Source organism: Gavia stellata, chromosome 33, assembly GCF_030936135.1.
Source record: "Gavia stellata isolate bGavSte3 chromosome 33, bGavSte3.hap2, whole genome shotgun sequence".
NCBI classification, from domain to species: Eukaryota; Metazoa; Chordata; class Aves; order Gaviiformes; family Gaviidae; genus Gavia; species Gavia stellata.
The window spans coordinates 459,699-483,672 of NC_082626.1; the positions used below are offsets into that span (position 1 = coordinate 459,699).

The 23,974-nt window shown below is 59.2% G+C and overlaps 2 protein-coding genes across 3 annotated transcripts in view; both read right to left on the bottom strand.

Annotated features, from left to right (window-relative positions):
• The window catches only part of SNX27 (sorting nexin 27), a 33,764-nt gene extending 28,522 nt beyond the window's left edge, over positions 1–5,242 (bottom strand). For both annotated transcript variants that reach the window (XM_059832199.1, XM_059832197.1), the window contains exon 1: positions 4,959–5,242. In XM_059832199.1, the coding sequence (XP_059688182.1) occupies positions 4,959–5,242 (284 nt within the window). The remainder of the gene's footprint in view (positions 1–4,958) is intronic.
• A 1,951-nt stretch (positions 5,243–7,193) lies between these two features.
• On the bottom strand, positions 7,194–23,172 carry TUFT1 (tuftelin 1). Its single transcript, XM_059832059.1, has 14 exons — positions 23,009–23,172; positions 20,904–21,069; positions 16,415–16,489; positions 16,029–16,133; positions 15,509–15,595; positions 13,542–13,622; positions 13,112–13,183; positions 12,359–12,472; positions 10,715–10,843; positions 9,848–9,942; positions 9,102–9,207; positions 8,479–8,562; positions 7,590–7,690; positions 7,194–7,250 (listed from the first exon to the last, which is right to left on the bottom strand). The coding sequence occupies exons 1-14, from the start codon at positions 23,170–23,172 to the stop codon at positions 7,196–7,198; spliced, it is 1,434 nt and encodes a 477-aa protein (XP_059688042.1). The 3' UTR covers positions 7,194–7,195.
• Positions 23,173–23,974: the final 802 nt, after the last annotated feature.

Here is a 23,974-nt window from a genome sequence, read left to right on the forward strand (position 1 = left end):
AGCGCAGGTGGTGGAAATGGTTTTAAATTTCTCCAGCTTCGGTCATCGCGCCCATGCCTAGGCACATACAGAGTTCTGTTTAAACACACTGCAGAAGCGTTAAACCAGGGTAGGTAAAAAGGCTCTTGCATTTATCTAATTGTACGCTTAATGGAAAGCCCAGCACACCAGGGTTCTTCATTTACCCACTGCTGTTATCTCTCAAGAAAGAAAAGATACGTTTGCAGTTTTTCACTCCAACAGCCAACGCCAGCCTTATTGAGCACACCGAGCACAGGCTGAAAGACGCAATCAGGAGACCCGAATTATTCCCAACTCTAATCTACAGCCTCAACCGGGCGAATCCACTCCCCCCGCTGTGCTTCCGCAGCCCTGTTCACAAGAGGGGGAGAGATGCTGACCCACCGTAAAACACTCCGAAAACGTGTGCAGGGAAGTGGGGGATGAAGCCTGGAAAGGTTGGGGTGAATTCAGGAACGCTACCGGGAAGACGGTGAGTTTAAGAGGTGGGAGGAGGAAAGACATCTATCAGCAGGGCACGCAGCTGCCGCCTCCTTTTTACAGACCGTTCCAGACTTTTTCAAAGCAGAACCGGCTTTTTCTGCCCCAAGTAGATACTCAAAATTAGACTTTAGACCAAGAAGAGATAAAGAGTTTAACTTCCTGAGGGAAATGCCTCTTACCCCCACACACCAGGCACAAGTCACTCCCCACGAGGGTTAGGAAGAAGCCATCTCCAGTGGGGGTTATTCCATCAAGACCCGTATCGAGGGGTACGACACCTTCCCTTGAAGCAGCCGGTGCTGCGACTCTTTCGGATGTTTCTCTGATGCAGGAACGAGTGATGGAGACCAATTCTCTGCTCTGGCAGGGTACGGTATCCCCCTACCCTCGCAATCACACCTAGATCGGACCAGGTTTCCGCCGCACACAGTTCAATAATATCAAGAACAAATCCCTTCTCTATCTGTTCAGTTATTTTTGAGCGAGCTTCCCTGCAAACAGAGCAAACGCTAGTGAGATTTTCTTCCCTGTCAAGATTAGTTATGATTGTCATTCAGGGTGATAATCAAGAACTAAATTAGCTTTCATTGTCTGTCTCCAATGCCCTCAACACCCACAAACACACAACCAGCTAAGAAGATTAGAGAGCACGCCATAGCTATGTTGCAAAACCAGCCTTCGAAAGCAAGAGGTCTGAGCTAGGTGCCAGATATGCGAGCGTGATGCTGTGGAGGATGGCAAGAAAGGACTTAGCAGTGAGGACAGGGCTCTAAATAACCCTTCAGACAGCACCCGAAACATCCTTCGGTTTTGGGTGAGGACTGGGAAGCAGGTTGCGCTCCACCTCGCAGAGGAAGACCACGCTCCTGTTACCGCGGCCGGAGTCCTCAGCCGTGCAGGGATGGGAAGTCTCTGGGTCTTCCAGCGCCGCGCACAACCAGAGCGAGCTGGGGAAGAGACGTGGGGTGACAGACCCCCCAGACGAGTTACCACGTGCTAAATGCCCTGTTGCTCTGCAGCAACAGCCGCAGTAACGCCATCAAGGCTGCGCTACAGAAGAATCTTGTCTCCCAGGTTCTTGCTCCAAAAATCTCTCTCCCAGGCCAGTTTGCTTGGAGTTGCAGGAGGTGGAAACAAAGCCCTGCTTGGAAATAAAGAGCCTGTTCAGAGAACACCTAACCTGCACGTGTTTTCGGCACTTGAACACGACACGAGATCTGTAAGGACGCGGAGCAGCCAGCAATTCCGACCGAAGCACCAGGTCCTTACCCCACCGCGCAGCTCCAGACCCGCAGTCCAGCTTTCGGTGACGGCCGAACCCGCCGTGGGTCCTGCGGGTGGGCAAACCGGGCGCTGGCATCGCTATGCCAGGGAGGCGGCAGCGGATGGGCCCCCGTGCCTCCCGGGGAACCCCACCCCCACCATTGTGCGCAGGGTGCTGCTGTGGAAAGGAAGGGAAACCAGAGCTATTTTTGGAGTCTTGTTTTATTGTTTTCTACTCCAACTCACAACTGTGCTAAGATTTATTTGCAAGAGTTGGATTTTAATAGACCCAGGGAGAATTAGCGTCCTCTTGGCAGAGCGTGCAGAGAACGGGGTCTTCACAACGCCAAAACGTGGCTGGTACCGCGTAATATTTTTTGGGCTGATTTATGCAGCCAGGTTAACAAAAGTGATAGGCGATATTGGAAAAGGGTGATAGCCAATCTGGCAGTGCTACAAGAAGATACATGGGCAAATTAAAAGTGACTTCTCCCCGGAGAGGAGAAGTAGCAGATAAAGGAAGAGGAAATCCCCCATCCTTCCCGCCACAGCTGCTCCCCGACCCGCGGAGGGGGAAGCCGGGGGATCCAGAGAGCCTCGAGCAAACACCCCTCGCGCCCACTCATTAACCATCATTATCTGCAGGTCTTCATTCTTTCAAACACCGCTGCGTGGTTTGGCAACAAATTAAAGGTTGGTTCCTCACCTCATGCCGGCCGAGACGCCGGGGACCAAACCCTGATCCCAGCGCCGGTCTCAAAACCCACCTCTGATTTGAAACACGTCATTTTAAGTGTTTCCCCACAGCGGGCACAAGGGAGAATTTCAGCTCCGCACCTTGCAACGCATACAAAATATTTCCCCTTGGTCAATAAACGCTGTTCTCTCAAGTAGATCCTCCAGGTGCAGAATTCACCCCCCGAACGGTTCTTCTGCACAGAAATATCAAAGCATAAAGTATTTGGGTCACACGAGAGAGAGCCAAATCCCAACAGCAAGCTTTCTGCAGGGCACGGCCAGCTCTCTAGCCACGGGCTAGTCAGAACAGCTCTTCTCTGCTGGGCCCAAACACATGCTGTTGTCCTTCACACACTGCAGCCTGCAAAGACTGGCAGCAAAGCATTCCTGCTGCTATGAAATCCCTGTAATTAATAAGTAATTGAACTTAACCAACTCAGCATGAAGTACAAATACGTAAGGATCAGGAGGTATTGCACAGCTCAGCACGGGCAGAACCAACCCCAAGAACCACAAGACCAAGGGGAACATGCTAAGAAAAATACACCGCGACAGGCTGAGGCTACAGAAAGCCCCCAAAGAGATTTAGCCAATGTCAGTCCACAAACCTGGGCTCAAAGTTTAAAGGGTTTTTTTTTGGGGGGAAAGATCAGTTTCGACACAGCTGAAGCATTCCCATGGAAAGATGTTTTCAGGCTCACATTACACTTCTCGCTGTCGAGAAACAGCTACCGCACAGCCCTCGACAACCCGCGGTCCCAGTGACCGAGAGGAAGAAAAACCAAGCAGCCGGTCTCGTCCCCGAGCGTGCATTTCCATCTCTGCTGCCTTCTGCAAAGCCGCACGGCTGCCGGGGGGGAAGGCGGGCCACCAGCTACAGAAAGCATCCCTGTCTCATCCCAAGGGGGGATTTTTTTGTCCCCCTCCTTGCCCAGCCATGCCTGCAGCAGCAATCCTGCCATGCCAGATCTCCTCCTCCCTCTGCAGGCATCCCCCTGCCCTCCCCAGGAGGGTCTCCACGTTGAAGACCAAAGGTCCCACTCATCAGAGGAGGGTCTGCACCCTCACACACCTCATCCCGGCCCACCCCAGCTCTCTGCGAGGGCACCCGTGAGCTCACCCGGCCCAGTACCAGTTTCTGCCAGCCATGGGCTCTTCCCCCTGCTCTCTCCGCCCCAGCCCCGCAGACTTTCTCAGGGTGAGCTCCCCCTTCCTTCCAGCCACCTCCTTTCACACCTCCTAACCTAATTCCCCTCCTTACCAGGGATCTCTCCCAGGCACAGCTTTTCTCCAGGAGCTCAGTGCCTCTCCAGGCAAATTCCTCACCGTGGCCACCCCCTTCCACCAGCTCCTTCCCAGCCGCGGAGGCAGATCCGTGGACGCGGCTCCTACAGATATTTCTGCTGCCTATGAGCCCTTCCTGCTCTGCAATCCAAGGGACGCCCCCAAAAACAAAGGTGGGGGGAGAATCTCCCCAGGGATGAGCCGGTGAAGGGGACCCCAGATTCACCCTCCAAGGGAGGGGCTCTTTCCTGAGGCTGTGACCCTCAATCCCTCCACACACCCCACGAAGAAGGGGATCCTCTAAAGAACCCCCTAAAAAATGAGTGCCTCGCCTTCGAGGAGATGGACACTGCGTCCCTCCACCCCACAGGCGTCCCCCAAAGCCCTCAGGGAGGAAGATGCTGGCCCACGACTCCCTGTTAAAGAGGTACCCTAAAACCCTCAACAAGAGGATGAAGGCAGTCCGCACCCCCCTCTGTATAAGGGGGTCCCCAGGGATGAGAGGCTGGCCCAGCCCCCTCATAAGGGGTCCCCAAAGCCCCAGCGACGGAGGTCAGACCCCCTAAGGGCTCCCAGCGAGAGGACCCTGGCCCAGCCCCCAGCAAGGGCTCCCCCAAGCCCCCACTGAGAGAAGCCCAGACCAGGCCCCTCATCAGGGGTCCCCAGAGCATCTGGGCAGACAAACAGAGCTCCTCACAGGGGTCCCCTCAAAGCCCCCAGTGAGGGGAGGGCAAACCAGCCCCCCAAGCCCCTGGTGAGGTCCAGCCGCCCCCATGAGCCCCCCCCCCCCCAAGGAGGGGCAGCCGGCCTAGCCCCCACTACAGCCGCCCTAAGACCCCCTCCGCGCCCCAGCCAGGCTCGGCCCCTCCTCACAGGGACGCCCCAAGCCCCCAGCCAGGCCCAGGCCCCCCAGGGCTCCCCCGAGCCCCCAGCCAGGCCCAGGCCCCCCAGGGCTCCCCCGAGCCCCCAGCCAGGCCCAGGCCCCCCAGGGCTCTCCCGAGCCCCCAGCCAGGCCCAGGCCCCCCAGGGCTCCCCCGAGCCCCCAGCCAGGCCCAGGCCCCCCCGGGGCTCAGCCCCCCGCCGCGGAGGGGGCGGCAGCGGGGCGGGCAGCCCCCCACTCGGGCAGGGCAGGGCGGGCGGCAGCGGGGCGGCGGCCCCCCCGTACTCACACCTCCAGGATGCGGTCCCCCTTGCGCACCCCGGCGCGGTCGGCCGCCCCGCCGCCCAGCACGGCGCTGACATGCTGCAGCGGGGCGTAGAGCTCGCCGTTGATGCTCCGCAGCTGGCCGCCCTCGCTCACTTGACCGCGGACGTTGAAGCCGTAGCCGGACTCCGACTTGACGATACGGACTACGCGGGGGCCGCCCGGCCCCGCCGGGGCCCCCTCACCGCCGCCGTTCCGGTGCGGCGCCGCCGCCGAGCGCAGCAGCCCTTCGCCCTCCTCGTCCGCCATCTTGGCGAGCAGCGCCCGGCCGGCCCGTCACGCGACGACCGCCGCCGCGCCGGCCGCCGTAGGGCGCCATCCACCCGCCGTGGAGGGGGACGACGGGAAATGTAGTCCCGTGCCGCCGCCGGGGGCGCGGGGGACGCTGGGAAATGTAGTCCGGCGCGGCGGGAGCGAGGCCTTCTGGGAGTTGTAGTGCCGCGCCAACGCCGTCGCCGTGGCAACGGGGGGGGGGACCTCTGTGCCTGGCGTCGCCGCACCGTGATGTCACTGCCGTGACGTCATGCGGCCTCATAAGGCATCAGGTGGCAGAGAGGCCTTACGCCAGGGCCAGGCCCGGCCCGGGCCAGGCCCAGGGGTTCTGCAGGCCGCCCCAGCGCCGCAGCTTGAGGGAGCGTGGGGCAGAGCGGGGCCCACACTCCCTTTGCCCCCCTTCCGTCAGAGCGGGGGCCCCAGCTGCCATGGAGGCGCGGGGCACAGGCCGCTGCGTGGAGCGGGAGCAGCGGGGAGGCACCGAAATGCCGCAGGCTCCGGCCCAGAGCCCAGCTCACACCCCACCAGCGGGGCTGCTGCGAGGCTGCGCTCCGAAGCCCTCGGAGATGCGCCGCAGGGATGGCAGAGGTGGAGGAGCTCTGGGTCCGGTACCTGAGCCCGGCCGCCATCCCCCCAGGCGCGGGGGACAGGCTGCACGGAGAGGGCGGCCACGGTAACGGTTTAATTCCAGTCCAGCAGCCAGCTGAGCCCACCGCATTCACCGCAGGAGCCCCTGTGCTGAGGGTGCTGGATGCAGCGTCAGCGCACTCCTGGGGAGCATAGGAAGGGGATGTTCGGCAGAGTTTGACACATCAGCAAGAAAATAAAGAAAAGAAGGTGCACGCAGCCACCTCGAGAAGCAAAGAGCCCAGCCAGCGCAGCCCGAGACACCAAATCCACCCCCCACCCCAGCAGACTTCCACTGTTCACATCTATTCAATGGACTACAGTCGGAGGGATTAAGGCACATGTATTTTTGCATCAATATGGTCAGTACAAATGCCAACGGCTTTCCTCTAGACGTACCCAAGCTCCTTTCCTGGGCACAGGCGCACACAAGACAGGTAATAACTGGCAAGCCCAGAGGAAGCTGGTTGGTATTTTCCAGTTCAAACATGGGACAGGCAGTCCTCAACTGTGCTCCCGTGGAGGTGGACAGCAGCAATCATGCCTGTCACCACATCATTGGAAGACACCAATAATTTATTGAAATAAATACAGGTAACAAACCAAACAGCCTCTGGGTTTAAACACTACACGTACGTCGGGTACAATTTCTCTGCGCTCTTGGGAAAAGCATGGTGATACATGTTTTTTGGCCACGCGAGCCTTTGCCAAGTCCGGAGCAGCCAGATATGTGCTGGAGATCGGAGGTGGAGGCTCCCAACTTGTCACACGTTGGGCTTTGTTGTAGGAAGGAGTCCGGTTTCAGGAGGATTTCTTTCTTCTTTGTAAGAGTGATTTTTTTGTTTTGTTTTTTAACCAGAAAAGGTTAAACCCCAAGTCCATGTTGGCAAGCTGCAAGCTGAAGGGGGAGCTCTGTTCGGACGAGGCCCTTCAGAAGCAAAGGCTGCTCTCGCAGAGCAACCCCGGCAAACCCAGGACTGACCAGGGAAAGCGAGCCTGGCTCTCCAGCCAGAGAGCCACCGTGTCCACGCCGGGGCCGGCTGGTCCCAGCCTCCAAACTGGCATCCGTGTGACCTTGGGACCCAGTGGGAACAGCAACGTGGACGCTTCGCAAACCTCCTTCCTCTGCCAGGACCGCCCCGGCTACGCCTGTCCTCGGCTGTCGCAGTTCAGGGCACAGCCCTCCGCCAACAGCTCCAGGGAGACTCCGGGAGCACAGAGGCCAGAGGACGGCAGTGAAGCAGGGAAATCCAGTCAACGATAACAAGGGGAGAGTCTTCAGCTCGGACCAGCCCTCAAAACTCATGTTTCCACTACTCGAATGAGAGGCAGTGGCTTGGGGCCCGTCAGCCTTTTGCTGCAAGAGAGAAAGGGTTTGTTCAGCCAGATGAACTGGGTGGGGTTTGAGGGGAAAACCTGTAGAAGAGGGTCCTGCCCCAGCCCTGGTCAGTGATGGCTCCCCCCAAAACCGCCCACAGGAGGGACCTCTGCCCCCTTGTACTCCCCTGAAGGAGGGGATACAGGAATGGAGACCTCTCTGCAAAGAGAAAATAATACAACACGCTTCCAGAAGAGCATCCTGGAGTCCAGCATCTCCTCCCAGACTGCAGCTCCCGCTGCCCCATGTAAGACATGGACCTTCAGGTGAAGCCGCTGAGCAGCCGGGCAGGCTGGAAGGTATGTGCTCCCCACGTACCTGCTCACGTACTCCGACTTCGAGCGCGCTCTGGAGCTGTGGCCGCCCCGACTGACTTGCTTCTCAATCAAGTGCTCTATGCGGTCGTGCATCTCCAGGTTCTGCAAGAGATGGAACCTCGGTTAGTGATGGGCAGCTGGGGACAGGTGGGCTGCGGGCACATGGATCGCTTGCCGAGGAATGCTCCAGTATTATCTCTTGCCATGGGGCAGCTTTTTCTTGAGGGAAATGAAATCCAGCCCTACATAGGGACTGCTTGCCAAAGGAGAGCCGGGATGGTTTGTAACACCTGCCAAACACCCGACACGGAAACCCACCAGCACACGATCTCCCTCACTGAATGTTTTCCACCTGGGTTCATGACTGGCTGTGCTCACACACACCGTCCCCACGCAGGAATTTGAAAAGTAAGTCACTGAGGAGGGAAGAAAACACTAGAAGTGCCGATGCAGGCTCAGTTTTTATCCAAAAAAGGAGAGAGGTTTGACACTTGTTACAATCCTAGAGGCTGGAATGCAATTTTAATTTCTACCACGCATGCACTCAGCTGCAGCGTTGTAAGCAAGAAGGGGTCTGCTGCCAGAGAAATGTGCTTGATGAGATTATTTTGGCCTCGGCTTGAGTTCACAGCTGCTCCAGCAGCCCCGGCTCCATCGGAAACCATCACACCAGCTCAGGGAACCAGCACAGCCCTCGCGGCTGCAGAGGGCACATTTTCCTATGCGAAGCAGGTGTCAGCGCAAGGGAAGGGCTTTGCTGCTGGCCGCTCTGCCCAGAGCAAAGCTCATCGCCGCGAGGGAGCCCAGACACAACCGGGAGGCTTCAACAAGAGGGTGTGAGCTCGGTCCAGACCCCGTGCACCCCCAGAAACGGCCCTGCTAAGACGCACCTCAGCCTCCAAGTAAGCGACTCTCTCCTTGAGCTCCTGGATCATGGCATCTTTGGCCTGAATCACCGTTTTGGAGTTCTGGAGCTGTAAGAGAAAAGCTCACAGTGGCTGAAAATCCCTCTCGTGTACGGCTGGGCTGAGGAAATGTCTAGGAAGGAGAGCAGCTTAGCCAGCCACCCTTCTGCCTGTTAACACCCGCAACATTAACTCCAAGGTCTGCATAAAAAGCAATCCAAAAAAGCCTCAAATTAAGTCTGCGAGTTAAGCCCTCGGTGAAGGACCCTCCTCTCACAGTTTGAGATTTACCTCTCAGCAGGCCAAGCTGCGTGCACAGCACCCATTTTACCCTCCTTTTATTACCTTCCCCAGCCCAGGCCAGCTCACACCGCAGCCCTTTGGGCTGTCACCCCAGGGTCAGTCCCCGCTGCAGGACAGGGCTCTGGGCTGCCTTTGAACTCGTGTCCTTTTGGCTTGCAAAGGGACTCTGCCCCACAAACCAGCAGTTCTTTGCTTCGAAGCGGTTTAAGGGATTTTTTTTTTTGCCTTCTCTTTTTTTAAGTCCTTTCCGAGTCCTCCCAGGCTCTCCCCATTCCGTCCTCCCACCCCAACCCCGCTCCTCTCACCTGCTCAATCATCTGGCGGACTTTGCGCTGCTGGCTTTTCAGCATGTCGTCCAGATGGTGTATCTTCTCCCGCAGCATGGCCACCTCCTTCTCCAGCTGGGCTGACCTGGCAAAAGGAGAGGACAAGAGTCCAGGAGCCATCGGATGGCTTCCCAGAAAGGGAGCACCCACCCAGCTATGCCCAGAGCGGCTTTTATCAGCCAGGTCTCCTCTACAGCCGCACAGGTCTTGAAATATTTTAACTAGACGAGGTAAGGAGAGGCAGAGACAAAACCTATTCAAGCAGGAGCCACAAAGACTAGCAACCACAGACTGCAGGGACACAGGAACATCAGGAAGAGTCAGGCCACAAACGAGGCCTTCCAGAAACAAGCCGTTGCCAATTAGCCCTTGGAGCACAAGGATACCGGCTGGGTGGAACGCATCCAACATTACGGGGAGAATTGGGTGCTCCGGAGGCTCCCTAAGCAGGGCAGGACTCGCCCTGAGCTCCCAACCAGCAGCGGGGCCGCTAGAGGTCTCTGGGCAGCCCGGCTCCGGCGCTCCGATTCCGATCGGAGCAAAGCAAAACTGCAGGAGGTATTTGGAGATTAGTCAGCTCTTGGGAGTAGGGCGCTGTTTTGCAAGCCAGAGAGCAAGCACGCCCTTCGCAGGAATGTGCAGTCATGCCCCAGCGAGCTGACACCCCGACCCAGCGGCGTGGGCTTGCTCTGGAGTTGGCAGCCGAGCCGGAGGCCAAGCCTCACCGGTCTTGTTCGGCGAGCTTGTCACCTTCCACGCTTCTCAGCCTCGCCAACTCTGCTTCGCCTTCTTTCATCTTCAGCAGCAAACTCCTGTGCTCCTGCGGCAGAGCGAGAGGCCGAGTTACACGCACGGAAACAAGTCGCAACACATGCTCCTTGGCCTCCGCTGCACAGCAGCGAACTACAAACACCCAGGGAGCCAGGCAGGCTCAGCTCAGCCTCCCCGCTCAATCTGCGGGTTGTTTTCACGAGCATTAAATTTACATGAGAGAGACAGACAGACAAGGGCAGCCGCAGAGATGACCGACAGCAGACGTCCCACTCCTTTACCCCTAGGATACAGGCAAGGCACCAACCCATCTCCTTCCCTGCTGTCGGGCCAGGGAGGGCAGTCCAGATCACTTCATGCTCATATTGCACTGTTAGATTTATGACTTTAATGTTATTATGAGCAGACCACAGCTGAAAAAAAAAAAATAGAATCAAGGCTGGAGGTTGTGTTAATGCCCCCATGAGAAGAAGAACCGGGCGGCTGTCTAGACTGTGCGCTCGTTTCCAGGATACCTGGAAGAGTTTGCACAGACCGACCAGATCTTCTAGACCTGAGAAATGCAAGTCTAAATCAGCAACAGCTGATTTTCAGCCGTTCCCAGCAGCTGGCTTTGCCCGACGCTTTCGGGTTAAGCCTGGTTGAGAAGTCACACCCTCCGTATGGTGGGTACCCTGCGGCCAATCCAAGACCCACCGCGGGGTCTGCGCTAAGCACTGCCAAACTCATCACCACCGGGCTTTCCTATTCCCCCCCGAGCAGAGTGGGACCAGGCAGCTCCACTGATCCCATCAGTCCCACCGCAGCTTCGGGGCCGGTACCTTCTCCATCCCTGCCAGGAGTCTCTGCAGCTCATCCACCTGCACCTCCTTCTCCACCACGCTCTTCTCCGCTCTCCGCAGGGCAGAGCTCGTCTGCTCCACTTCCTCCTGGTACTGCGAGACCGTCCTCTGCGAACAAGACGGAGATGCCTTTACGCCCGACCCTCGCGCACCCAGACACCAGAGCCGCCGGAGCCCTTCTCCCGAGCAATGTTTTGAAGCCGCACCGGTGCTCGAAGCCTTGGCAGGCAGATTTTGCTGAAGGCAGCCGGGCGTCTCAGCAAAGAGCCTGACATGCTTCAGAGAGAAGAGGTTCTTCAGAAAGCTCCCTGGCTTCAAAGCACTTCAAAGGAGTGAGTGCTTAAATGCTGTAGCAATAAAGGCTCCTCAAACACAAGAGACAAGTTCGTTCTCAGCCACATGCACTCTGGGGCTGTTTGCAGGCTGCCCAAGGAACCGACCTCGGCAGCCAGCCCCACACCTGCATCAACGGCTCAGGAGCCGAGAGGGGACAAGGGTGTCCCTGTGGGTCCCCACGACAGCTGGAGAGCAGGCTCAGACAAGAAGCCACATTGAGAACATCTGGACAGTGCTGGCAGGATCAACAGCTGCCAAAACACCCATCCCTGCCACCCCTGGGATCTCCATCCAGGCTCAGAGCCTGCAGTCAGCATCACAGCTGACCAAAGACCCCAAAATGCCACCAAACCACGCGACTTCCTAAGCGCAAGGACAGGCGCCCTCAGGGCACGTGCCACCGCTGCGGGCAGGCAGACATCCCATGCCAGAGGAAGCGGTCGCTGCTCAAACCCACTTCCCCAGCGGACGCTGTCCCCCATCCTGCTGCGGGGAACACCCCAGGGCTCCCGGGACCAGTTTGGTCTGCGGGACAGGATGCGAGCCAGGATGTCACCGCTGCCACCAGCGCTCGGAGCTGCGGGGTGACGCGGTCAGGCCCAGCCCATCCGGGACATGAGCAGTCACTAGAAAACACACCGAAGGGGACCATTAATCACCAGGTCTGAGGAAGGGAGGGAAAGCGAACGTGGCAGCTTCGTCAGCACCGCTCAGCAGGCAAGGAGACCCACACGATGGGTCTGGGTGCCTCCGGTCAGCTTGCCCCTCTCTAGAGTGAACAGCCCTGTCGATGAAGAGGCTGAGCTCCGAGAGACACCACAACGGCCAGCGTGGCCGCAGCAGCCCAGCACCGTGGCTGCGAACCACTGACTTGGTCTCCGTTTGACCCTCTGGGACACGCCAGTGGTGCCTGCTCCCCACAGAACACCCCTCTCACGCACCGAGCCTGGCTACAGTCGGAAAGGCTCGGCAGAGTTTGGGGGGACCGCCTTCCAACCTGGCTGCCACTTGTATTTTATGTGATTTTTTTAACTGGGAAAGCATTTATGTCTTCAGACTCGTCTGGGCAACCAGGGAGGCAGTCTGCTGGGCTTTGGCCAGGTCTGGACTCCCTGGTGTGTTTTAACAGCATGCACTAAGCCCGCTGCTCTGCAAGGAGAGGCCAGACACCTCCGGCAGCCCAAACCCGCGTGCCCATGCAGCTCCTCAGACTTCCAAAAAGGGAAAAAATGCCCAAATAAAATAAAAATCACACTTTCCCAGCAGAGAAGTGCACAGCGTAGTCACCTCAAAGGCTTTCTTTTCCAACTGATGGCGCTTTTCAGCCTCCTGCAGCTTTGTGAACAGCCTCTTTGCCGTCTGTCGGATCTTTTCCACGTCTTCACCTGAGCAGTCCTCCTCCTGCGGAGACGGTAACAGGAGAGGATGAGCAGTCGGGAGGTATCAAAGGAGCCCTCCGCCCCAATGTGGGCAGCGCTGTTGGTGACAAAGCCTGGTAACGTCACTTCTCAGCTTGAAAAAATGAAAGGCGCTCCTGTCCTCACCTCCCACACTTGAGCGACAGCTTCCAGCCCTCAAGATAACGCGCACAGTATCCTTTGGTTGCCTTCCAAGCCCTATTTGCAGGATGCCATCCTGATCTGCGCTTGGGCAACCTGAAACCCTGCAACGTGAACCAGGTCCACAGCAGCCCAGCCCAAAACCCCAGCCCAGAGCATCTGCCCCAGCCACGGGAAAGACGAAGAGCTGGAGAAATATTTATCAGCTTAAGATTCCTGCTATCCCGTCTGCTAACCTGTTATCCCGTCTGCTAAAAAGCTCTCGTGTGCAGAGGTTTAAAAATCCATTATGCACATTTTTATTGCTCTAATAGAGCTGCACTCTGTTTCTGATCTGACCCTGATAAAAAGACTAGAGTTTGCTGCAGGAATGCCTGATCGTGTGCTGAACAGGTTCGAAGTTACCTGCTGGGAGGAAGATATCAAACTAAACCCCATATTTCTTTCCATGGCGCTGAAATCCCCCTCTTTAGCTCCCTACCTGCTCCTCCCAGGAATCGGCACGCAGCCTCTCGGGGTACAGCCAGCTCCCGTTCTGCTTTTCCAGCATGACCTACGTAAGCGAAGGACAGACGGACAGGGATGTAAGGCCGGCCGGCACAGCCGCTCGCGCGAGAGCACAGTCGCATGCAGACAGCTAGCTCTGGGGCACCGCAGCAACTCGGGACCGAGTTTTTTTTCTGCAAACGAACATGCAATAGCGCATTTGGCCAGCCAATGCGTTTTGCTCACTGACTCCTTGTTACGTGCTTGCGTGGGTTTCGAATTTTGCTTGTAAATGGTGCCAACGTGGCATTCATTGGCCACAAGCACCTCGATCTTTAAGGCCCCTTCTATCATTTTCCGGACCCAAAGATGACATCTTTTTAATAAGTCAATGTCATTTAATGCCCGAGAAATGCTCCTGTTACCTGTGCATGCTGTTTATCTCCTTGTCTGTTCTCAAGTTTACTACTTAAGTCTTCCCGCAGCTTCTTCAAAGAACTTCTAGCCTGGCAAAGGCAAGTCAATTTAGCTTGATCTGCATGGACAGTGTCACTCAGCCTAACAGAAATCAAACGAAGGCGCGGCGGCTGCTACGATGCCCTGTGCCGATACGCAATCGATGGCTTCTCTGCCAGCCTGACCCTCTGCTTTTACTACAGCCCTGCCTGCAAGCAGCACGGTCTCTGGCAGATACGATCCTTGCGATGCAGCTGTCCCACATGATCATGGGAAGAAAAAAATATAAAAATTGAAAAAAAAAATAAAAGCAACAATCTGGAGACGCTACTGATTTTTCATGCATTAGTCATCGACTTCACCTTTGAAGTGCTGAGAAGACCCTTGCTGTTCCCCAGCTCCCTCTCTGCCACGCTGCAGGACGCCAACAAGTACAGTCTTGACTTGCAGCTACTCGAATTAGTCAGAGCAAGTGAGCCAGAGGAATGATTTACAGGCTTTTACAGCAAACGCTGCCCCAACGCTTTTCAAAGAAAAGCTTTCTCAAAGCATTAACAGCGTGGCTTCATCCCTACCCCTTGATTTTAGATGCCCGAGGCACTGGGGCGAAGCAGTTTGCCAGAGACCAGGCAGCAGCGGGACAAGGCGAGAGCGCGACGTGTGGCTCTCGGGTCAGCAATCGAGCCCTTAATCTGGGGACAGCGATCCGTGACTTTGATCCAGCCGGATCAAGACATCCCCAGGGTTTTTGCAGCACGACCCAGCACAGGGCATTTCTCTTGGATGCGGACAGACTGGTACCGCCACCGTGACTTACTGGTTTAGCTCATTCTCCAGTTTTCACATGCAGGATTAAGTCGTACTGCACGGTTATGCTGCTTCAGCTATTCTGACAGGGCTACGTACAGCCTTTGTGGCCAGACAAGGTCTAAGTCCCGCTCAACTATTGCTAAGAGGCCCATGTAAAACCTGACTCCTGTTTCCATCTGAGCTGCGGGGAGCGACGGGAAAGCACGGATCAGAAGAGCTGAAGTTGAAGCCCCGGGAATGGGAAGGATCACGCACAAAAACTGCAGCACCCAGGTGGCTGCGAGACAGGGTCTGGGTGAGCAACACCCCCGGGGCGCTGCAGCCCTGGCAGGCGGGAGCCAGGCAGGTCTGGCTTGCAGGCAGGAGGCAGCGGGAACAGGCTGTTTTCTTTCGGGGGGGAAAAACATGCGTTTTGGCAGAGGAGTCAGAAGGATGACGTAAAAGATCTGGAGGCCGCCCTACCAGATCTGCCCCTCACCGCACCCTGGGGCCAGCACCCAGCACAGAAACTCCCCCATGAGAGCAAACCCAAATTTAATTATTTTTTTTCCCTTTTTATGTTTTTTTTTTTTTTTTTTTTAGGCCAAGCTGCCCAGACCAGAGCATGCACGCAACCGCTTCTGTGCCTTGCAACCAGCTCTCCAGAAATAACATCCCCACCAGGAGCAGAGGAAAGGGTTAATCTTCTGAGCACCTCATCATCCAGTTTACTTTGGGAGATGAGACATACCAAAGAAACTGCCTTTTAACAAGAGGCTCAGGTTGTGCCGCACCCAGGCATGCAGGGGACAGCCTTGGGGGAAAGTCATCACGCAATTCTCTTCAAATTCAGTCCATATAGCAGAGCAATTAGTCAGGCTGAATTAATTTATGGCGCTTGATTAGACTACTGCCCTGTACAGGCAAGTCAACAAACTGGAGAGTTCAGCTCCGCTGCCAGTTTGCCGGAGTGGCTGGGGCTCAGCCGGGGCTCGAGTGCCGCAGCCGGCGCAGGCATCGCTGCCCGCTCGCGTGAAACCCCGCGGGACATTCCCGGGGGAAGCAGAGCACCCCGGACCCTTGCCGCAAGCCCCCGCGGGTTCAGGCAGCGGCACGCAAGTCAGAGCCCCTCGCGGACGTTAACTACCTCTTGAATGTAACGAACTTCACTTTTCAGCTGGTTGACGTGCTCCTCGTGGTTCATGCTGCCCTCGGCCCGCGCCTTGAGATAAACCTGCCCAGGAGAGACGGTGGCAGCAGGTCAGACCGTCCTGACTCCGGCCAGCCCAGTAACGCCAGCAGCAAGCCCAGCTCCGCCGGGACTGGGACACTGGATCTCACCGCTTCCTGAGCCATGCTGTCCACAGGTTTCCCCTCTGCAGTTAACCTTCCCTGGCGTATCTTGAAGCTGCTCCTCCTCCTGTGTGACCCCCACCCCGCAGACCCACCGCAGCTGTCCCAGGTTCAGGCTGCGCCCCCCCAGTGCCGGGGAAGCCCACCGAGCTGGTGCTGCCAGCCAGCAGCACCGCACCAAGCCCCCTGCCCGCCCGATCAGGAGCTACACCGGGGAACTTTTTGCTGGCGTAGCTTCAAACAAAACCTTTTTTCCAGCCACAATTATTAAACAAGATCGCTTTGCAACAAAGCCGGGGAGCCAGAGACCGTACCTTGATGATCTCCTCATCGCCATCGTTGGATTTGATGCATTCGGAGGCCAGGGAGTGACCATTGCTGGATCTGTTGGCCACCATGGCGAAGGCTTTTCCCACCGGCTGCAAGAGACAGAAGCAGCAGGGCTTTCAGAGAGGCGAGACTGGCTGGAACGGTTTGCCCGGCTCCAGTCAAATGAGCATCATGCACTTTTGCAGAGGAACGCGGCGCCGAGCACGGCCTCGGGAACCGGCACCGAAATGTTTAACAGACCAGGAGATGGGTTTTCAAGTTCACGAAGCATAAAGCGCCCGATCCTCCACCAAACGCCCGTTCCCCCCTCCCTAAGTTAACTCACAAACTTGTATCTTCAACTCCAAACCGAGCTTCTGGGGAGACCCACCTTCTGCTTCGCCTGCTCGCGCCTGTCGCCTGGGAGGTCATTCGGCAGAGTCAGCCGCAGCACCTTCACGCTCTCCTAAAACAAGAGGCGGGTTTTAGTTTTATAGCTCCCTGAAAGTCTTTTTACATCCAGCTCCGGTATGAACCAAGAGCCAGGTCAGCATCGCTGCAGATGTGCGGACAAGCTGCCTTCCTCCTCGAGTTGAGCTGCAGCCTGCGAAGTAATGCTGGAATTAAAGTGAGTAAAAGTGAGCGCACGACAGCTACATTTATCAAACCCATCAGGGCTTGGAGGAGCCGTGGCCCAGCCAAGGCTGAGGTAATGCAGACAGGCTGGAGAAGCGATTGCCGGGCTCGTTTTCATGCATGCCCTGCTCTGCCAGGAGTCATGGCCCTCATCAGCGACGGCAGGGCCGACGCACAGCATTCGGTAGCAGCCCTGGAGAAGGGCGAAAGCAGCCGTTCCCAGCTCGTGTGCTGGGACTTTGCCAGATCCATCCTTCTCCCTGCTCTACCGTGATGGCCATGCGCCCCCACGGCTCTGCCCCTCCTCTGCCAGCACAGCCCCGGCTGAGCGGAGCCCATTTCGGCAGCAGCCTGCGAGACCGGTGGCCGGGTACTCCCTGCCTCATGGCCACGAGCATCCACGGAGGCTCCAGGCAGGATCCGGTTTGCCTTCACCGCTTAACTCCCCACCCAAAGCATTCCTACCGGTGCCATCCACTGAAGAGGCATTTCAGCTACGTCCAGCACCACGCAAAGCTCAGCAAGCTTTCGAGGAGATGCCGGGAGCATATAAAGAGCCCTAAAGCAGCGCACGGACACCCGAAACGCTCCATGGGCTTGCCCACTCTCTGTCCGCAGCTCAACACCAGCACCGCGCACCCATGGCACAGCACAACCCCCCGCCTCAGACAGACCTCACCGGCACCCAGGCAGCCGTCGCTCATGGTCCTTATAACAGCGACCCCGAAAGCGGGAGCTGCTCGGCGTGCGGCGGCCACAGCAGCGGGCTCTCGGGCGGCAGCACCGCGGAGCTGGGGTAGGTGCCCGCGCAGTGCCGGGCGCCCGCCCCTCGCCACACCTCGGCCACGTCAGCCTCTTGCTCTCCAAAAGCAACGTCAAAGTATTTCTGCCTCCCTGCTTCCAAGCACTCTCCTTGCCATCCAAGTCTCGACAAGCCATCTGTTTGTTTCCAAAATATTTTGTATACGCTGCTTACACAAACTCCGGCTCCCTGGGAAATGAGGAGCCCTCCTACAGATCTCAAACGCGTGGCCAGACCCCTTCGTTCGCCCATTAAGACAGTTATCCAAGAGAAACTTCACTTGGGCTCTGCTAGCACTCGTCAGCACTAAGCATTTAACCAGATACTTGTCTGCAACTTTACTCCAGGGAATGTTTTCCTCGGCAAGACCCAAGAAGTTGGAAACTTCTGTCAGAGAAACGTAAGAGCAGCTGGATGCAGCGTGCCCCGTGGTTTTGGGAAGATGCAAGAAGCACTCGGGGTTTTACAGCAGGGAAAACGGCTCACGGCAGTGCCTGCACACAAAGCATTGCCCATCATCTCCATGCTGCCTAAAGCAAGGGACGCAGGGAAAGGCCGGGGGTAAGAGCACGGAGCGGCTGGCCACGGCAGGGCAGCAGCCTCGGCACGGCACGGGCCCAGCAGAGCTGCTGGCAGCACGTCACTCCCTTCACGCGTCCTTACTCGCAGCTTTGTTTACAAGCGTCGGGATCTCGCAGTCGCCGTCCCGTCAAGCCCGCGCGAGGGTGGGACGCTGCCAAGGAAATCGCTTGCCCGGGGAAGATTTGCTGCGATAAGAAACAAGCACCAGCCCATTTCCATCCCTGCAGCCAAAACTACCCAGAGTCGGCATGCGGGCGCTTTCCATCCCAGCAGACCCCAAAACAACCCTGCTGCTGGATAAACTCGCCATCGAGCCGACGCAAACCAGCGCTACCAAACCTCGGGTCAAACAACCAGGAAACCACCCATGCAAATGCCGGCGGGGGAAGGCTCCGCCGTCTCCATCCTCCTCCACGCCGGGGAAGCGCGGGGGAGGCACAGGGATGGCGAGACACAAGATGGACGCTTGAGCAAGGCTCTCTAGACCACCGGGGGAGAAAACCAGCTTTTTTGGTGCGGTGAATGCTTTTAAGGAGGCCGAGGCAGGAGGCGGAAGGCGCTGCTGGGTTAAAGCAGACGCCTCCCTGCCCAGCTTGTTTGTCTGCAGCAGCCTCGGCTGCGGTGAGCTGCGCCTGGTCGGGGCCGGGCGGACGGAGGAGAGGAGAAGCACTTAATTTGGCTCTCGTCTCGCGCACCGCCGGCACACCAGTCCCCAGCGATGCTCCCGCATGGTTATTTTTGGGCTTTGTTCTTACCATCCCATAGCCAAAGTTTCCGCAGCTCCTTGCTGACACAGTTTCCAGGAGAAGCAGCTCCTCTGATGTAAAGCTGGAGCAACCCAGAGGGACGCTGCGGCCGGCACACGGCAACCTGCCCCTCCGAGGTGCCGAATGCGGCTGGGGCAGGAGGAGTGGAACCCTGGGGACTCCCCTTCGCCACTCCTTTACCTCCTGGCTGGCGTTAAATCCACTCTGCCGGCACTCGCCTCCTGTTTACAGCCCTGGAGCGGAGTGGGTCATGGCTTTTGGGCCCCCTCCATTATTTTCGGGGGAAGACAAGAGGGTTTTGCAATGCGGCCAGCGCTGGGAAGACGATAGAGTGCCTTGCAGTCATCTCCCACTCGGAAAAAACCCCACCTCGTACAGAAAACGCTTCCTTAACGCCCCAACCATGCACCCTCCAGCACCCCAAGAGTTACTCCAGCCCGGCAGCGCGTGTTTATGGCTTTTACTACCAGCCTCGGGAATTAACCGCGATCGGGAGAGCTTGGCCAGGTTTGGGCGACTGCTGCAGTAGTTGGAGACTTTTTGGCAGGACGGCCGCGCTCCCGTCCAACACCCTTCGGGGAGGCGTTCCCAAAATCCCAGCGGCCCTTTGTGTCCAACCACCGAACAGGAGCCAGGTCACCTGGAAATGAGGGCAAGCGGCACTGGCTAGGACAACTAGGGACGGGCTTTCAGGGACACCAAAGCCGATTTTAAATCTTTTGGGGTTTTTTGGGCTGGATGATGAAAAATAGACCACTTGGGAAAAACTTGGCTGGAGGGAGAGGCACCAACTCCACTCCTGGGGAAGAAGGAACCACGCAAATCCCAAACAAATGCCAGGTGGAGGAGAGGCGGCACCGTCCGAGGACCCATAGCCGGCGATCATGACGCCGACGTTTTGCAACCACGGGGAAGGCGCTCCGTCCGTCCGTCCGTCTGTCTGTCCCGACTGTTAAACAGGAACAGGCCTGACCTGACCCAGAGGGTATCGCCAAGGATCAGCAGCAAACAGCTCCGGTGTTTGGAGATCGCCGGCGCTACAGAGGCGCTTATCACCGTAATAACCCATTAGCCAAACGAGCCCAACGCTGCAATCGCTCCTTATAAGGCTGGGAAAGCTGCGGGGAATTAGGACTCTCCTAAGGAGACTCAGAGCTGAGTCACCCGGCAGGGCTCGGGCCGGGGAGCCGGGCGGCCGCCGGCACAGGGGAAGGCGGCCGAGCACTGGCATGATTCTTCTGCTGCCGCCGGCGCTTCGGGGGATCCCTCCGGTCGCTGAAACCTGAGCAAAAAGCCAAATTGCCGACCACCGCCACCAGCTTCGCGCCCTTCGTGGGGAAACTGGGCCGCCGCGCCGGCGCAGGGCCGGCTGTGGGGTGCTGCCAGCCCCACCCAGGGCCCGTCCTCGCGGCGATGGCCCGGCTGCTGACGGCGATGGGGAAAACCCAACGATAAGGAAGGGAAAAGCGCGAGGCCCTGCTGTAACCGAGGGAAGCAAGCGCCAAAACAGACTCGCTGCCGGCTGCTCCTGCCGCCACGGCCTCACGGCCCCGGGAGCCGCTCGAGGGGTGCGTTACCCAAAAAATCACATTATTCAGGGACGGCTCGACGACCGCGCGGCACTGCGTGCCGGATGGGATTCCCGGAGTCCCCCCGTAAGCACGATGGGGGCCGGTGGGACCCTAATGCCGACGCCGGGGCGTCCCTCGCTGGGCTCCGCCGTCCTCGCCCGCCCCAGGGGGGTTCACTGGAGCCCCCGTGAACCGGCCCAGTGATGGTCCCGGGGACGGGACGGCCGCGGGCCCCGGCGGCAGAAGGACCCCCGAGCCCCAGAGGGGCCGCAGGGCCCCCGCAGACCCCCGCACCTCCCCACGGCTGCCGCGCGAGCCCCGGCACAGCGGGACAGGTTGGGGCAGCGATGCCGGTGGCGGGTGGGCACAGCCCCGCTCCACCGACGGCGCGTCCCGGGACCCCCCCGCCCCACCGGGGGCACCCCCGCGGGCACCGGCCGCCCCCCAGAAGCGCCGGGAGAAGGGAAGGGGCGGCCCCCGCGGACCGGGGCGGGTCAGAGGGCCCGGAGGGCCGCGGCTCACCGGGCTCTCGCCGTGGGGCCGCACGTCCAGCACCGCGCACCAGCCCTTCAGCCCGTTCATGGCCCCGCCGCGACTGCCGGGGCGCGCCGCCGCCGCCCCTTCTATACGGCCACGCCCCCGCCCGCGGGACACGCCCACCGCCCCGCCCACTCCCCGTATCACACCCCTGAGGTAACCACGCCCTCTGCTGTAGCCACGCCCCTCCGCTTTGACCACGCCCACGGCGCCGGAGGCATGGCGCGCCGTGCCCAGGCAGCGTGAGCTTCGCCGCGCCGTGCCAAGGCCGTGCCAAGGCCGTGCCAAGGCCGTGCCAAGCCACAACAAGCCCTGCCGAGCCCCACCCGAGCTCTGCCAAACCCTCGCCAAGCCCTGCCGAACCAAGCCAGGGCCTGCCCAGCAGCGCCGAGCGCTGGGACGCTGCGCCGAGCTGTGCCAAACCGTGCCGTGTGTCCCAAACTGTGCCGTGTGTCCCAAACGGCGCCGTGTGTCCCAAACCGCGCCGTGTGTGCCAAACCGCGCCGTGTGTCCCAAACCGTGCCATGTGTCCCAAACCATGCCGTGTGTCCCAAACTGTGCCATGTGTCCCAAACCGCGCCGTGTGTCCCAAACCGCGCCGTGTGTGCCAAACCGTGCCGTGTGTCCCAAACCGCGCCGTGTGTGCCAAACTGTGCCATGTGTCCCAAACCGCGCCGTGTGTCCCAAACCGTGCCGTGTGTGCCAAACCGTGCCGTGTGTCCCAAACCGTGCCGTGTGTGCCAAACCGTGCCGTGTGTCCCAAACTGTGCCATGTGTCCCAAACCGTGCCGTGTGTCCCAAACTGTGCCGTGTGTCCCAAACCGCGCCGTGTGTGCCAAACCGCGCCGTGTGTGCCAAACCGTGCCGTGTGTCCCAAACCGCGCCGTGTGTGCCAAACTGTGCCATGTGTCCCAAACCGCGCCGTGTGTCCCAAACCGTGCCGTGTGTGCCAAACCGTGCCGTGTGTCCCAAACCGTGCCGTGTGTGCCAAACCGTGCCGTGTGTCCCAAACTGTGCCATGTGTCCCAAACCGTGCCGTGTGTCCCAAACTGTGCCGTGTGTCCCAAACCGTGCCATGTGTCCCAAACCGCGCCGTGTGTCCCAAACCGCGCCGTGTGTGCCAAACCGTGCCGTGTGTGCCAAACCGTGCCGTGTGTCCCAAACCGTGCCGTGTGTGCCAAACCGCGCCGTGTGTCCCAAACCGCGCCGTGTGTCCCAAACCGTGCCGTGTGTGCCAAACCGTGCCGTGTGTGCCAAACCGTGCTGTGTGTCCCAAACCGTGCCGTGTGTCCCAAACCGCGCCGTGTGTCCCAAACCGTGCCGTGTGTGCCAAACCGTGCCATGTGTGCCAAACCGTGCCGTGTGTCCCAAACCGCGCCGTGTGTCCCAAACTGTGCCGTGTGTGTGTCCCAAACTGTGCCGTGTGTCCCAAACCGTGCCGTGTGTCCCAAACCATGCCAGGGCCGGCCCAGCCTGACGGGAGGTGCCGGGGCTGCCCCCACCCAGAGGCGCGGGGTCACCAGCCGCACACCGGGGTCAAGCCCAGTGGGTGCCGCAGCCCCCTCGCCCGTGCTGGGGACATCGGGGGAACGGGGGCATGGCCGGGGCAGGTGTCCCTGTGCCGTACAGGGCGGCCTGGGCGTGCCGGCTGCCTCCGCTCTGCCAGGCACTAATTGCCACATACCAGTGTGATGAGCTCAGCCGGCCTCAGGTTCACCGCCAGCCCCAGCCCTGCCGGCCGGGGACACGCTCCAGCCCCGGGGTGGGGACACCCCGTCCCGGGGGGGTTTGGGGCAGCGGGATTTTCGGCAGGCTGGAGGATGTTGCTCCCTCGGGGCTGGCTGCTGGTGGCAAAGTGGGGACCAGCGAACTTGGGTCATGCTCAACCACAGGAGCTGGCGCTTCTGCCCCCCTCACGGCTCCCAAGCCCCCCACCAACCGCTGCAGTGCCCACAAGGGAAACTGAGGCACAGCAGGACCCCTGCTGCCTCGCCCAGCCGAGCGGCCGCGGGGGAAACCGAGGTGCAGGGTGGGGACAGTGGTTGACCTCGGCTCCGACACGTGTGTCCGGGAGGAGCTGAGGGCAGAACCGGTTGTGCCGGCCCCGTGTAGCCGCAGCGAGGGCGCTGTGGGTGCTGGGCCAGTTGCCGGGCACGCTGAGCCTGGCACGGCCCTGGGCGGCGGTGACGTGGAGACACGGCCAGTACTGACCAGAGAGGGACAGGGGTGTCCCTGGTGTCGTCACTGTGTCCATCCCGGCTGGCTCTATCCTGGTTAAAAGACACTGGGGCATGGGAGGGGAAACGGAGGCAGCAGGGATGGGGCTGGCTGGGTCCTTGGGCACTGGCCCAGCCCCGCGCTGGTTCAGGGACGGAGCCAGCTCGGCCCCGCTCGAGGCCACGGAGGGGAACTGCGGTAACCACCTGCCAATCAACGCAATGGCGCTAATTAGCAGTTGGCAAGACTCCCATCCTTGTTAATTAGCGATAACGAGGATTTATCTCCAGGCCAGATCAAGCGGAGTGGGGAAGGAGCTGCGTTCCCCGAGCCGGGCAGGAGCCTGGTGCCACACAGCCCGACGTGCCAGAGCCTGCACCATCCCTCTGGCCCCAGAAAGACGATGAGCCGCAGGCGTTAAATGCTTGATTTTATTTAAAATAGCACTTGGAGAGGGAAAAGGGCAGCAGGGGGACGAAGGGTGGTTGCATATAAAAATAAAGGGGGGTGGCCGGAGCCGCGGGTGCCCACAGCCCCTCCTGCCCCACTCTCCGGCTGCTCCCATGGGAGCTTGATTCCCTGGGGCCGTGTCTTGGACCCCAGGGCCACAGCGTCCTGGGGAGACCCGGTCACCAAGGGGGACACTGGCCGCAGTGAGCAGCTCCCGCCTGGCAAAAAGCCACGGTGCAAACGCACCCTGAGACCCGTATGAAGATGAAGAGGCGAGACAGCGTCTGGGGGTTCCCCGTCCCACCGCTTTGTGAGCGGCACCTTCCTTCATGTCGCTGGTATTAGAAGAGTTTTTGCATTGAGCAGCTGCATCCGTGGCCAGGCCCTCG

Coding starts and splice junctions, on each gene's coding strand:
- TUFT1 (XM_059832059.1), bottom strand. CDS start 23,172: ATGGACACAGTGACGACACCAGGGACACCCCTGTCCCTCTCTGGTCAG. Junction 15,596..16,028: donor GCGATGAGGAGATCATCAAG/GTACGGTCTCTG, acceptor TCTCCTGGGCAG/GTTTATCTCAAGGCGCGGGC. Junction 7,691..8,478: donor TCGCTTACTTGGAGGCTGAG/GTGCGTCTTAGC, acceptor CATCTCTTGCAG/AACCTGGAGATGCACGACCG.